Source organism: Aquila chrysaetos, chromosome 3 (genome assembly GCF_900496995.4).
Source record: "Aquila chrysaetos chrysaetos chromosome 3, bAquChr1.4, whole genome shotgun sequence".
Lineage (NCBI taxonomy): Eukaryota > Metazoa > Chordata > Aves > Accipitriformes > Accipitridae > Aquila > Aquila chrysaetos.
Window position 1 is genome coordinate 64,085,360 of NC_044006.1, and position 14,879 is coordinate 64,100,238.

A 14,879-nucleotide genomic window follows, 5' to 3' on the forward strand; every position below is an offset into this window, starting at 1 on the left:
CATGAAACAGCCCACAGATCTCTTGTCCTGCCCAAATAGCTAGAAATCTAATTGGGGCAGAAGAAAACAAAATATGATAAATACAGCCATGTGAGTCAGGAAGGAAAACAAGAAAGAAACAGTATGGGCTTATGTGGAAACAAACATAGGTACCTATCCACGTAGTGTTTCTACCCAATGCATTAATGAAACAACATTTTTCAATTACCAGTCTGCTATATTCTTTCCCATTAACAGGGTGGTTTCACAAGCCACTGAACTGTATCTTTGATGTTCATGATAACCCTTCCTAACTCTTTGTGAACTACACTACTTAAATCCCCTCAAACGTCTGTTTATTTTTTCTTGTAACTTATTCCTACAGTGTGAGATTAACAGACACAGAGTAGGCCTTCAGGCACTAAGAATGTAAATTAGCCTAATCTCAAGAAAACAAGATGTGCACTTAACCATAAATATTTTTTTATAATCACATCAAACATAACATACCTGGTATTCAGTTTTATATAAATTAGTTCTTACGTCAGATCTACTTCTGAGGTTATCCAAAACCCAAACACATAACATTATTTTTACTCTTCCAGGTCTGAATAATATTTACAGACATTAATGCTATATCCATTTCTACAATCATTCAAGACACATTATATAACTTTATTTTTTTATTTGACAAGCAGCAGTATCATGTCCGTCATTTTTTTTACATTTTAATGTAGATACAATTATTAGGTTATCTGTCATATTACAATATTTAGTTTTTTGGGGGTTTTGTGGTTTGGTTTTTTTTTTTTTTTTTTTTTTTTTTTTTACATTGTCTTAAGATACATTAAAAAACATCAACTGCAAACGTGAAAGGGAAGGGGGGGAAAAAAAAAAAAAAAAAAAAAAAAAAGCATGGTACCCAACCAATTTTCCACATTTCAGCAATACTTCACTCATTCTTTTAGTAAAGTTTTAAGAAATGTCATAATGACATGAGCTTGAAATATCTATAGGCATTTTCATTGACGCTCATGACATGGCACTGGTGATGTTGTAAACAGCAGAAAAACAGGGGCTGCCAAGTGACCAATTATGGAGGCACAGGCCTGCCTCTTCCCACAGGAACACACCAAACAGTGACAGCAATGATCTCCTTACAATCATACCTGCAGGATAGCAACATCATGCTACATAACTGTATTCGTCTGCAGAGGCCTGGCTTCGCTCTATGTACTGTTTGTCTATCAGAACTTCAATACACTTCTTAATCATGCTGATACTTGGGTTAAACCTAGCTCTTGATTGGCTAATTACCTGCAAAAGAAAGACAGGTTTTTTGTGTTATTTTTATTTACAACAGTTATAAATGCTATAGAGATATTCACTAAGGGGTTTAAGGCAAATTCAGTATATTTTTCTTTTGAAGACAGGATTAAATAAACCTGGAATAGTTCATTTATAACAATCAACAAAGCATCTCTATACATTAGCGTCAGGACACTTAAACTGACTGCTCAGCTTATTGGTTCAGTTTGCCTGCACGTTAACCAGATCTTTTCAGTTCTCCTGCTCGCTTAATTTGCCACAGTACAAATGAAGATAAATATTCAGGTTAAAAATTAATCTAATATTAACACATTTGTTCCCTGTTATCACAGTTTAAGCAAAGTGAAAATTTTGTAAGACCATATGTGCCTTTCCATGCTGGCTTTGCTAACTGACTTCTCTTCCTAAACTTGGTCCCTTTTACTTCTGTTTATGTACTTTCATTGTTCCAGAATATTTAATTTATGGACTCGCAAATTTTGTTTGAATTACAGCAGTCTTACTTGGAAATGAAATGTCTGAAGAATGTGTTAATCTTAGTCTTCCTAAGTTTATACAATTCTGAATGGTTAAATTTCACTTGACTGTATTTTTCAAAACTACCTCTAAAGTTGAACACAATTTTCTTCACATACATCACCACTTTTGTTATCATAAAAAGCCAGAGAAGACATTTTCATTTAATAAAGATTTGTGAAACCTGTGTTTTCTTTCTAGCATTAACAAGACATGTTTAGAAGACATGTAAGCAGGTACATAGCAAATTACCAAAAAATCTGACTATGATGTTATAGTAAGACCTTATTCATTCTTGAATAGCACAGTTTAAATACATTAAAAATGCAACCTACGCTCAGAGATTCTACTGCACTAGGCAATCAAACTTGCAAGAAAAAAAATAACACTTCTTTTTCAGGAAATTTGCTGAAAAGCCCTAGATGACACTTTTCATCACAAAAGACACAGCCCAAGTAGTAATAATTTTGTAAAGTTACACTACTTCATTGCTGTTGCAGCTGCCAGGATATGAGATGTGAGCTGCATTTGTTGTTTTGTCTAAAATCAGCCCATGTAGTGCTGTATATCTGCTCCTGGAAGGCACTTGAACTGCTCTGCTGCCCAGAAGGTGTAAATGGAGCCCCCCTACCGCTGACCTCCCTTCCTATACAATTAGAGACAATCAGGATGAACCTCTCTTTCTTCAGTCACTGAAGACAGACCTACAATTTGGTGAATTCCATCTGGCTACGCTGGAACTTTGTAACACACACAGTAAAAAATTATTTATTGTAAAAACAAATCTATATATGCATTCTGGAAGAAACTGCCAGGCAAAACTTTAGATGTCTCTTAATAGTTCTTATTTTTGCCCATTCTCTTGTAGAGAAGAGGAGGAAATGGTGTGTAATAACAGAATATGCATATCTATTAACTTGGAAAATTTTTCAAACAAAAGCTCTTACTACTCAAGTGTCACAATATATTTTGCCTGTAGTTTCTCATTTGTTCTGTAAATAAAGTGATTTTTACTTCAGCTGGATTTCCTGTTTTCTTTACAACTTTTCACGGCTGGCTTTGTCCCAGCTCTAAGGCTTGCTGGAGCCCTCTGTGAGCCAACAGAACTCACCAGGTAGAACTCACCCAGCAAAGCAAACAAAAAGCTCAAAAGAGCGAGTTTTGTTGGGCTAGCAGCCAAGGGTCTGGTACGTTCCACAGCAGTACAAATGAGAAGAAACTTGGTGCTAACAAGCTAATAGATCTGCTCAGATTTCATCTAACTTCAGCCCTACACTCAAACTGATTGTCATCATCATACTTCATGTATTTACTTAGGACAGAAAGAACAAAAGATAGAATTTTGTATTGGTAAGGTTTTTTTGGGTTTTGGGTTTTTTTGTTTTATCAAAGATAATACAAATAAGAAGGATGGATAGAAATACCCGATAGTCAGAATAAAAAATTTTCTGGGAATGACTGCATTAAGCTTTCCCCTTCACTACTCCCACCAACCTTATTCACTTTAAGGGAAAAGCTACCTTGTCCTGCAAGCGACTGCAGCATGGAGCTAGAAGTAAAACTATCAGGGTGTATCTAACACAATTAACAATTCAGGAAAGACCACATGCTGACATATAAAGGTCTACCAAGGGCCTTGAGTATTTTCTTGGACACCTCACCCTAAATGAATGTGTGGTGCTGTAGTCTAACTGTTAGAGCTAACTACATTAAGGCTAGGAGTCTTTCAATCATATCTCCAACAACAGTATAACCCTGCCCTTATATCTCAGAAAAAAAATATTAATGAGGTGAGAAAATATTAACCATTCATACTAAACAGACTTCTTTTTTGAAAGATTCTTACCCCCCAAGAAGTCAGACTAGAAATTTTAAGTAAATACATCATATATAAGCATATAAACATCATGATAAAAGTTACAATGTCACCATATTTAGTAACATAATTAGTAACAATATCAAGAAATAAAAAGGCTCTTGACAGTAAATCAAATCTTACTACAAGGTTAAAAAGGAAGTTGTACAGCCAAGTAGTTATGCATAGTCTAAAAGTTTAGCAGAAGTGATGGTTATTCATTTTTTAGTAACAGTCAGTCTAGTGAGAAAGCTGAGCATGTTCAGCTCAGAACCACCTGGCAGTTTGGCCTTATTGATTCAACATGAAGCAAAACTGAGCTCAATGCAGAGTTACTGAGCTCAATGCAGACATAATTAGGTAAAATTTCCACTTAAAATGAGATTTTAAACTGTGTGTTTAAGCAGTAACTATACAAAAAATGTGTCACCCCGCAATTTGCTCTAAAATCTGGCAATAATTCTGAAGTGCCTAAGAGTACATCTTTATCACAGACTGTAGAGAAGACACCTAATATTTTAAAGAATCAAGCTCAGGTCCCAGTAACAGTTTAGCTGAGGTAGCATTGAGATTGGCACAGATTAATTCAGAGTGCAAAAAAGAAGGAAAAATTAACCCTAGTGGATTTTGGCACTGCTTCACCTTATTGCTTGAGGTTTCACAATTTTAAGGCTACATTATTTAAGGCTACATCAGGTCCCCACACTATACTGCAGCATAGATATCAATTAGTTAGAAGCCTAGCCTTCATTTTTAAATGCTCTAATCCATCTAGGATGTAAGTAGTATTCAAAATTAAGAACTACAGACTAAATGATAAAGGATACGATTTCCAAAAGTGTCATAAATTTAGTTAAAAGCTAAGGTAAAAAACCAGTACAGGTGGATGTGGCTGGTGATAGGTAAGTGGAGCACCAATTTTACTCTCTACTTAGCTTGTAACTGAGTAACAATCAAAACATCCATCTTTCTTACAAAGCATGAAAAACCTCCTGATGCTAAGTAGACCATACTATTCTGCAAGAGCACTGCAAGAGCAAAATGCAGCAGAGGCATGTCAGATAGTGCCCCCTGAGTTAAACAAAGGAAGAAGCAACCAGAAACGATTTTTTGTTTCCGAAACATAAAAATTTGTAATCTATTCCACCCTTACAAACTGATCTCAAGCAAAGTACACTTTGAAAACTTTTTCTAAGAATTTGAGAGAATTTTGAGAGAATTTGAGAAAAAAGTATTTTCAAAGATGAAACAGGGCTTGCCTACCATTTTCTAGTTTTAACTGTAAATTCTTACAGGATTTCATTATAATTGCATGGATAGTTTAAGTAACAGGAAACCAAATAACCAAAGATTTTGAGAATAATCAGGACCTACGCTGCCTCATCTTCTAGATATTAAAAATTAGATTCCTTAAATTAAGCTTGCTTTCAGAGTGTTTGTGTACAAGCACTATTTCAATAGCCAAAACCTTTAAGATGTCTCACATTGCGAGTTCTGGGCTCACAAGCTCTCTGTAGCCACTTATTTTTTTTAGGAAATAAAAATTAAGTGGTGGTTGTGGTAAACTGTTTCCTCCACCACCACAAGGCAGAAAGCACACAGCAGATCTTAAAATGACTAAATGCTTCTCCACCTCCATGCTCAAAATTGTCAAATACAGCAGGAATCTTTATTCCCTCTCCTACCAGTCTGCTCTGAAGCTACCCAACAAGGCTCAGGAGACACAAGAATGAATTAGACAGAAGAATGAACACCTTGGAAGGCTGAGAAAACTAAAACTGGGAACTGGTTGGTAGGAGCAAAGGTTAGGTTGGAATAAGAAACAGAATTAGGCAGGCAACTAGCACAGATGGGAAAGTGTGAGAACAACGAAAGAAATAGCACTTCCTTGCCAGCCAGTCTGTGACAGTTCACGGATCATTAATCTAGAATCTAAAAAATCTAGACAACTGTACTGCTTAATGGAAAAGGGAGATTAAGAAGTGCATGTCTATATACTCAAGACAACTTTTAAAATTTAAGCCATGAATTAGAGTAAAATCATGATTAGAGCTCACTATTGGCTAGGTGCTTCTGTGAAAATTCCATACCTAGAATATTCATACTCACATTTTGAACTGAACCTAATAGCTCTGGCAATGATTCTTATAGTATACAACATCCATTGGCATAGAACCAGCCAACAGGGAAGAGCAAGCACAAAGGCACTTAATGCTTTAGTGCTAAGAAACATTTACAAGATTGAGTGATCAAGCCAGTGCTCCAGTACTGCAGTTCAAAGTAGACTCCAATGCAATTCTCACTAATTTCACTGAGGTAATAGTTTTGACACAGGAAAGTTTTGTGGTCAGATGTTTTAGCCAACTATCTTGAAGACTTTCATCAAATCATGCTGAAGAAGAGGATTTTATCTTACCTCCTGAATAAGAGCATTATGTCGCAACACTTTACGTGCTTTCATGATACGGACTATAGCAGCTTGAAGATACATTTTTCTGTCTTCATCTACAGCACTTCTGGTCTGCTCCATCTCCTGCAATATAGGAAGAACAGTAATGCTTAAAATATAGTAAGATCAATAAACACTTCATAGAAGTATCTTGAATCTATACTTTTTCCTTTATTAAAAGTGGTCAATTAATACAAAAATCTAGGTGAAGTTCAATTCCAGGCAAAGTACTTCCATAAATCAAGAATATCAGGTTTCATGAAAGTCAGCAGGAAGGTAGGAGAGACATCTAAACCAGCATTTTTGCTAGGGAGAAAGGCAGGCAGAATTTACTACAATGTATTGAGTTTAGCAGCCCATATGTCTCTTGTACAAAATTCTATGTCTTAGGAGATACAGAGGGAACACAGATTATCAACACTGGAGTTAATTTTAGTTGCCGAAGGACACAAAACCATAGGAAAACAGAGTTGATTGGTTCTGCTGTTCCTGGAATAAGTTGCTTTTATAAACACCACCAATAAAAAAGTCTCATTAGATAAGACAAGCTAAATGTCAATCCCATTTGGTACAAGAGGAATAGCTCTTGTTTATCTTTTTCTTCTACTTTCTTATTCCCTATTCCATCTTCTCTTGCCTATATTTTAAGTACAAAAGATTTGCAGTGCTTAAGCATTAAACTTATTAATTAAACAATTTCTTTACGGTGATGTAAATCTTACACAGGGACTCTTACATCTGCTTACACCAAACTAATACAATAAATTTGTTTCTAGAAAAATAAGCTTCCTAAGCTGTTCAAGCTAGGAACACCAAAGAATACTTGCCTGTGGCGTGTCCTTCTGCATTGATGTAGTAATTTTAAATTTTGTTCGTTTACTGCTGAAGTTCATATTTAATGAAAACGTAGACTCTGCCTCTATATCTTCCTGCAATAAAGACTCTTTTTAAAAAAATCAGAAATGGAACCAGAAAATGGTAACAATTTACTTTGAAAAATCACAGTTAGGGGTTTGCATACATACAAACAATTTCAGATTTGTAGTTAGAAATTCTAAAATGACACTTGAACCAGGTCAATATTTTTTATGCTACAGTTTAATTAACCTAGAAATCAAGCCTATTTTACAAAACAGTATAAAGAACTTTGACATACATGAATTTTGTTAACAAGTCAATATGATTAAAGCAATTTCTGTTTTAATACTTCGACAGCTTATCTTAGTTGCAAACACTCTCCATTTAAACTCATTTTCTCCCTGCAAGGAAAGTAGGATTTGCATTTATTTATAGCAGAACCTCAAAAGAGAGAGCTGTTGCTTTCACAACTACTACTAATGTTGCCTTCCAGAACTTAAGGAAGAACATCTAAGCATTTTGTTATGTTATAGCAGAAACAGTTGACAAACTGCAACTTCTACAGTTCCACATCTATCTATACTTTTCTAATTATTTCCTGTAAGAATCTCAATTCTTTTCCACAAATAAAAGTCCATTTCTTTCAATAAATGGTAACTATTCTATGCAGGCCAAACACCTTTATGTTCAACTAACAGGATGACTCAACCAATCTCTGCAGTTTCCAGGCAAGAGTCTGTACAAGTACTACCAAATTCCAGCAGAAGAAAGTTACTGGGCTTCCTTAGACTTTGGAGTCTTGCCAAACGATGGTTGCCTCAAGCGCAAATACTTTAGTAAACACAGTCAATATTTATCTAAGTATATACTCAAAATAATGTTAATTCTAATTTTATATTCTGCAACAAATATTCTTTATTATAACATTTTATAATATCCAGGCATAGGATAGAAAATTTGACATGAAAGGGGAAAGATCGACAGCTTTAAAAAATATAAGGTAACATTAACTTTTAACATTATTCTGCTTACATGGTTGAGTATAAACCAAAATAAATTGTGTGTTGTGCATGAACTCAAAAAGCATGATTCTAATGAACCAATAAATTTTGCCAAAAGTTTCTTGTTTTCTTTTCCTCTTTCAGAAAAAGAACAAACAAAAGCAAACTACAACATTTAACACACTGTACTTTTCTTTCTGGCTCATATACTGGTAAAGAGAAGTTAGTGTATTTAATTTCACTGCTTAAGCCACTAAACTCCACTGGCTTATTCAATAAGTAAGCTGATAGACTGTCTACAGATCTGCTTTCACATTGCTGGATGGAGTGCAAAGAAAACAGAATTAGCAGAGACGTTTGAATACAACAGCCTAGAAGTTAAAGAACCAGAAAACACAGTGGTAAACATTAAAACGTAAAAGGGTTGGAAAGCTGTATCATTCACTCTTCAATGACATATGCTTAAAGAAACTGGGCAAACCTTATAGAACAGTTATAAATAAATGTAAATCCTTTAAATAATGGGCAACTTTCTAAGATTATGAAAAATCTCACTGTTTTCTATAATAGCTCCCAGTGTTACATTTCACCCATGGTTTAACAGACATCTTCCCAGCAACTGTTCCAATCTGAGCTCATTTCTAGATATTGGAAATATGTCCTATGCTTCAGCCAAGCATCAGATCTTCCTTGTGATGTCACTTTCCATTTTCTAGTATTTTCCTGATTTAAAAAAAAAAAGCAGCTATCAGAGCAGCTTTGGATTTCTCCTCCTAAGGGAAGTGAACAGCTTATCTTAGTTTCTTCTGCCTGATACTGAGTAACAGGCTTTCTGGGCTAGCTGGAAGCATATGCTAAAGTTTGTATGGTATGCACAGGCACTTCCATAGTGTTTCTTGCATAACAGACATCTGTGCCCTTTGCTGTATGGGAAAAATGGTAACTGGTTTCACGTAAGTTGTACAGAAGTCAGAAACCAGAACCTGTATCAACCATTGCCTTAACCACAAACAAAGTTCAGACATTACTGCAATTCATGAAACTCATGGAATGATAGAGATTGGCCAATTGCAGTAAAAATCCTCTCACACAAACCCTCCTTGCTGTCTTTCTTCCTCCTTCCTCCTCCTGCAAGCTACCAGCAAGGAAGAACATGGTGGTTGTTACTTTCAGTCTCAATCCCACAAATATTTTTTTTTAGGATCTCTGTAAGACTCTTTGGTTTACTACTCGGTCTCCTTCCCATGATTCAGTGCAAATTGGAAAGTGGTATGTTTAAAGAGTATTCCCCTGTGAGAGACTGAAAGAATTAATGTCTCAACCATGGTGGTGGGGCAAGTTCTGCTTAAAGACAAACGCTGCACAGCAAGGAACCAAGGTGAAAAGCCCATCAGCTCAGACATCAGCAACAGGAGGGAAAGGGCGTGCTGGAGGGTGCTGGAGGGTGCGCAGCTCCCCGTTCTGATAAGCTGTTCTGGTACAAAGATCAAACAATGGCCCTGTCTGCAGGGAAGGAGAAGTTACTCCACAAACGACCCCCAAGCCCAAAGGCTCACAAACTGCTCATGAACCTGACGAGTTCGGCTGCCCGCCTGAAGGAGGGGCAAGGATGATAAAAGGACACAAACTGAAGCCCCGGGTGCACAAGCCCACCGGGACCGGACCCCTCGGCTGACTGAACCAGCCCTGGACCCAGGACCGGTGAAATCTTTCTCTCCTCCTTTCTCTCTCTCTGTCTTCTTCTCTCTTTCCTTTTCCACAATCCCTACACCTCATCCATTTCAAGATATAAACCATTGACCAAGTCTGAGACTAAGAGTGGATCCAGCCGCCCCTGGGCCCTTCTCTGAGGAGGAGTCTGGAAAGCAAGGGGGTCTGCTCTGAACCTCGTGACTCAACGGGAGGGATCTCCTTATTCCCTGAATTGATGTATATGGTTACACGGTTTACAGAAGTAGTCTTATGCCAATTAGTGTAGTGAGAAACCCTGCTACCCACTACCACGCCTCCCCAGTTCAGTTTGCTTCTGTCATGAATAAAATCTTTAACTGATCGTTTGGTGTCGTTTCACCTTAATTTAGCCCGAGGGAATTTTGAATTAAACACGACTCCCTGGTCTGTCCAGTCTGGGTCATGCCAGCCCCTCCAACAGCAATGAGTCGAAAGCTGTATGAATTAAATTCAACAAACAATAAGCAGTCCTAGCATTATTACCTTTTCAGCATTCCATACTGTTATAGGCATAGAAACCCTATATGACACAGTCTACTTCCTCTTGTCTCTTTCCTTACAAATACAAACTTATAATTGTTCACAAGGGTCAATAACATAGTTTAGGAAAAAAAAAAGCAAACAGTGGATTCCTTAATATTAAAAAAAGCCCTCAACAAATATTAGAATCACAAGACTGAAAACAGGAAACTTTTTTATATCATTACTGCATACCTTGTCTGAGTCATGGTTGATCATTTTGACATCAAGTAAGGATTTGATGGTTTTTGTCAGTTCCTTCTCATTCATTTGTGTACTATCCTGAAGCTCCTTGTAACTGACAGTTTCACTGTTGTTGAAGGCAAGCAACACTGCCATTTGGTATGTTGTGACCATGGCTACATAAGGTTTGCACAAATAATTCATTTTTACTTCACCTGTAATGGTACAAGTAGTATTTTATAAACTGATGGAATGTGCTGAAAAGTCATCTGAAGCCTAACTACTAGAGCTCCTCATACATTTCCAGACATTCAATTCATACCTGAGTATGCATTTAACACTTGAAATGGGAAGATGAAAACTGATGTTGTGAATTTACAAATATAGAATGTGGTCTGCAAGAATAATCCTGATTAACTACAGATACTAGAACAATAGTGTTTTCATTAAAAAAGGAAACCTACAGTGTTGAATTTGAATAATGCAATATAATTTATAGTAATAAAAAAAGGAAATTCCAAATAGCCTCAACACATTACAATGCATAAACTTCAATTAGTAATAGCTTACACAGAATCACAGAATAGTGATTACAGGAAAGTTGTTCCAAGTAAAGATTTAAAAACAAAATAAAAGATCTGTCATTAAAAATTTTTCACAATATTCTTATAGTCTTTAAATTCCCCTGAAATTTAAAAAAAAATTAAAAAAAAAGAGAGGAAAAAAAGCACTGAAGAAATCTGCCTGAAAACAGATTTAGATTTTCTGTGTGAAGGTGAGTGTGTGTTAACAGCAATCTTCTTTTATCAGAACTAAATTTTCATCACATTATATTGTTGTATGCTAGCCTGGTTTTCAGCTCCATGCAATATGTTGTGGTGCTCAGCCATTAAAGCCTGATACTGAAAACACTTGAAATAAAATACGATTGACTGATACTTACTAAACTAAGCTACAATTGTATATATATCTTCTAAAATGTTTTTTAACGTATATTTCTATATAGTAAATATAACCATAAGTAAATATATATACGCATTTACTTACATACATATCTGAGTAAAATAGTATAATATGCATTTTTAAAATTATTTAATATTCAGCTAAGAGACATCTGATAATACAGAAACAATTTGTCCTGGTTTTGGCTGGGACAGAGTTAATTTTCTTTCTAGTAGCTGGTATAGTGCTATGTTTCGGACTTAGTACGAGAAGAATGGTGATAACACACTGATGTTTTCAGTTGTTGCTAAGTCATGTTTAGGCTAAGTCAAGGATTTTTCAGCTTCTGATGCCCAGCCAGCAAGAAGGCTGGAGGGGCACAAGAAGTTGGGAGGGGAAACAGCCAGGGCAGCTGACCCAAACTGGCCAAAGGAATATTCCATACCGTGTGACGTCATGCCCAGTATATAAACTGGGGGGAGCTGGCCTGGGGGGGATCACTGCTCAGGAACTAACTGTGCATCTTGCATTGTGCATCACTTGTTCTGCATATTCCAATCCTTTTATTATTATTATTATTGCCATTTTATTATTGTTATTATTATCATTATTATTTTCCTCTTTTCTGTCCTACTAAACTGTTCTTATCTCAACCCACAAGTTTTATTTTCCACCCCCCACCCCTGATTCTCTCCCCATCCCACTGGGTTGGGGGGGCAGTGAGTGAGCAGCTGCGTGGTGCTCAGTTGCTGGCTGGGGTTAATCCACAACACAATTCCAGGGCAATTGTTATTAACTCAGCAGTTCTACAGTGCCATTTTGTAGTTAAGAATGTACAACCCTAGTTTTACTTGGATTTAATAAATCACAGAAAACATGTGCAAGTTTACAAAACTTAAATTTTGAAAATACTAAGCAGCAAATATTAAGTTAATTTATAATGCAGAGCAAGTCAGCTGACTTTAGAGTTGGAACATTATGTTGCATATAAAGTCTGTTGCCATTTGAAAAGGACTTTTAACAAATAACTGTCAGTTGTATAGAGCATAAGTTTAGCAAAGCACTTATTTTTACCTGTACAAAGATAATGTAACCAAGTAAGCTTCCTTCCACTAAAATGCTGACTGTAAAATAATTCAAACTGCAAAACAAAATTAACTTCAATTAGTCACACTACTTAAAATAGTTTATTATCACACTACCAGCCCAGTGTAGAAATACTAGTTTTACGTTCACCACTGTGGATGCAAACATTGCAGATCAATTCATGACAGCATTTTCCTTTAGAAGATAGGTGATGACTGAACATCAGCCATTTACTGAACTACTTGAACATATTAACATACTTGATGACTAAATCAAAAAGATTGGTGACACATTCATACTCTCAAAGCATAAAATACTGTAGTTAAACAGTGTTCCAAAGTACCAACTCTACTGAATTTAAAAGAATTTCTAGGAGGTTTTAGCAATCAATCTTGTTAGGTTTTATTATTCTGTTCCCTACAATTCCATATAAAAACATGTCTATTTTTAGTTTTTCACCTTGGTGAAATCATTCTATATTCTAAGGCTTTGATTTCCTACTTAAAATCAATTCAGAAAATCCATTTTATTGATTTTTTTTTTTTTTAAACAACATCCTTCAGAAAACCATAAGCTTTTAGTTAAGAAGGATTGCCCTCAGTCAGCTACACATTGACTTTCATGACGAATCTCATCATACATTCCTGAACATATTTTTAGGGAGAATTCCAAAAGACAAAGCTTGAAAGTGGGCACAGTTTTTGCCACCTTCCAATTTGGGTTTCAGGCTAGACACAACTACATAGTGTGCAAACATCTCAGAATCAATACGTGGCTACAGATCCTCACATTTCTGTTGAAACCTTCCAAAACCTGTGTTCACAAAGAAGCACACAATTATGATTAAGTAACATTTCAAAGTTGTGCTGACACCCAAAAAGTGAAGCATCCCCTCAAAATCAGTATTTTAAAAAACCTTATATGCAAAACTAGCACTAGTGGTAAAGCTAATTTCGTCCTTCTTTTTTTGATTTTTACATGAATTTCTTGTCACTATGAGAAGTGCTACATCAATCATTCTGGAAAGCTTTTTTTCCTGATATTTAAATTATACAGACACACAAATATATAGCAGAACAGGAATATGAAAAAAAAATTACCTCTAAACAAGAAAAGGCCTTAAAAACAACTTAAAAATTCCTCTCTTCTTTAAGAAACAAAGTTTTTGGTTTTGTGCAAGTGAAAATAAGCTATGCAGTTTGAAATCTGGCACTAAAGTGCACAAGTCTGGCTACTGTAAATGAGACTACTTTCCACAAGACTCTAGGAATGCAATTCCTAGAAGATTCTTTCAAAGCTATATTTATGTACATTTAAATGTCATTTTCATCAAAGGAGAATAAGAAAAGGAAGGGCATAAATGACCTGTGGACTGTGATAAGAAAAATAAAATTTACAGAAAAGCAGCAAAATCATCTTATTCTCATATTATATATAATCCATCAATCCTACTATTCTTGGAAACTAGGAAGCAATGGAGAGAGAATAAGAAAAAGCCCTAGGAAACAAAGGGAAGCACTGGATGTTGAAGAACAATTAAAGATATTCTAGAATCTAAAAAACCTTTTGAGGACATGGCTTCCACCTTATTTATTCTGTGGGCTAAACCAATACAGAAAAGATGCTCTGACAAGAAGGAAAAGAAGAATTTCTCCAAAGACTAAGTGGAATTTTATGGTAAGGCTTGTAAAAATCAAGATTTTATTTTAACATATATAATGTAAGAGTCTGATCATTTTGCTTGTGAGGAGAAATATAAAAATGGGGATTTTTAGTAGCATTTTAGTAGCTCTGGCATTCTCTTGTATGTCCTCTGAAAATAACTGAAATTTGGCTGAAAATCCAGCAGAAAAATTAAAATAGAACTCTGACCTTTATCCTATGTATTAGCCCTATAGCCGAGAAGAACAAATCAGACTGCATATATTGGCAAGTGCCTGCTAAACCTTAGGTTTAGTATTTAAGCTTTTTTTTTTTTTTTTTTAAAGAAAAGAATTCAGAAGTTTTGCTCTCATACTTCCCATCTGAAAGAAACAAGAAATCGTGGCTTGCAGACTAATCCTAATTTAAGGTCTAACTGCTTTCTGGTAATGAGAAAAACTTAAGCAGATTTAAAGAATCTTTCCTTAAAATGGGATCAAACCTCCCTAAACCCCACATAGCCAACACTGTGTACACATCAATTTGGCTTACTCTGATTTGGTCCGGCAACTCTGATTAACATCGAAGGAAAATATAAAAAGGGGGACTTTTGGCCTCTACGAATCAGGTGTTTCTCTACCAACAAGCTTACATAGTATGAAAACCAGTATTTGTACACCATTCAAATAAATATGTATTTATAGGAAGCTCCAGCAGTCTTGGAGCCTGAAAAAGCTGCTAAACAATTTGCCCAGTTACAGAGGTATTCCCACAGTTTGGAGTGCAACTG

General features: G+C 35.7%; 1 protein-coding gene across 6 annotated transcripts in view; it reads right to left on the reverse strand.

Annotated features, from left to right (window-relative positions):
• Positions 1 to 649: 649 nt before the first annotated feature.
• CUL2 (cullin 2) overlaps positions 650 to 14,879 on the reverse strand; it is a 55,371-nt gene continuing 41,141 nt past the window's right edge. For all 6 annotated transcript variants that reach the window (XM_030009210.2, XM_041122139.1, XM_030009209.2 and 3 more), the window contains 5 exons: positions 12,437 to 12,503; positions 10,433 to 10,635; positions 6,956 to 7,057; positions 6,096 to 6,212; positions 650 to 1,296 (listed from right to left, as the gene is read on the reverse strand). In XM_030009210.2, the coding sequence (XP_029865070.1) occupies positions 1,165 to 1,296; positions 6,096 to 6,212; positions 6,956 to 7,057; positions 10,433 to 10,635; positions 12,437 to 12,503 (621 nt within the window). In that variant the 3' untranslated portion in view covers positions 650 to 1,164. The remainder of the gene's footprint in view (positions 1,297 to 6,095; positions 6,213 to 6,955; positions 7,058 to 10,432; positions 10,636 to 12,436; positions 12,504 to 14,879) is intronic.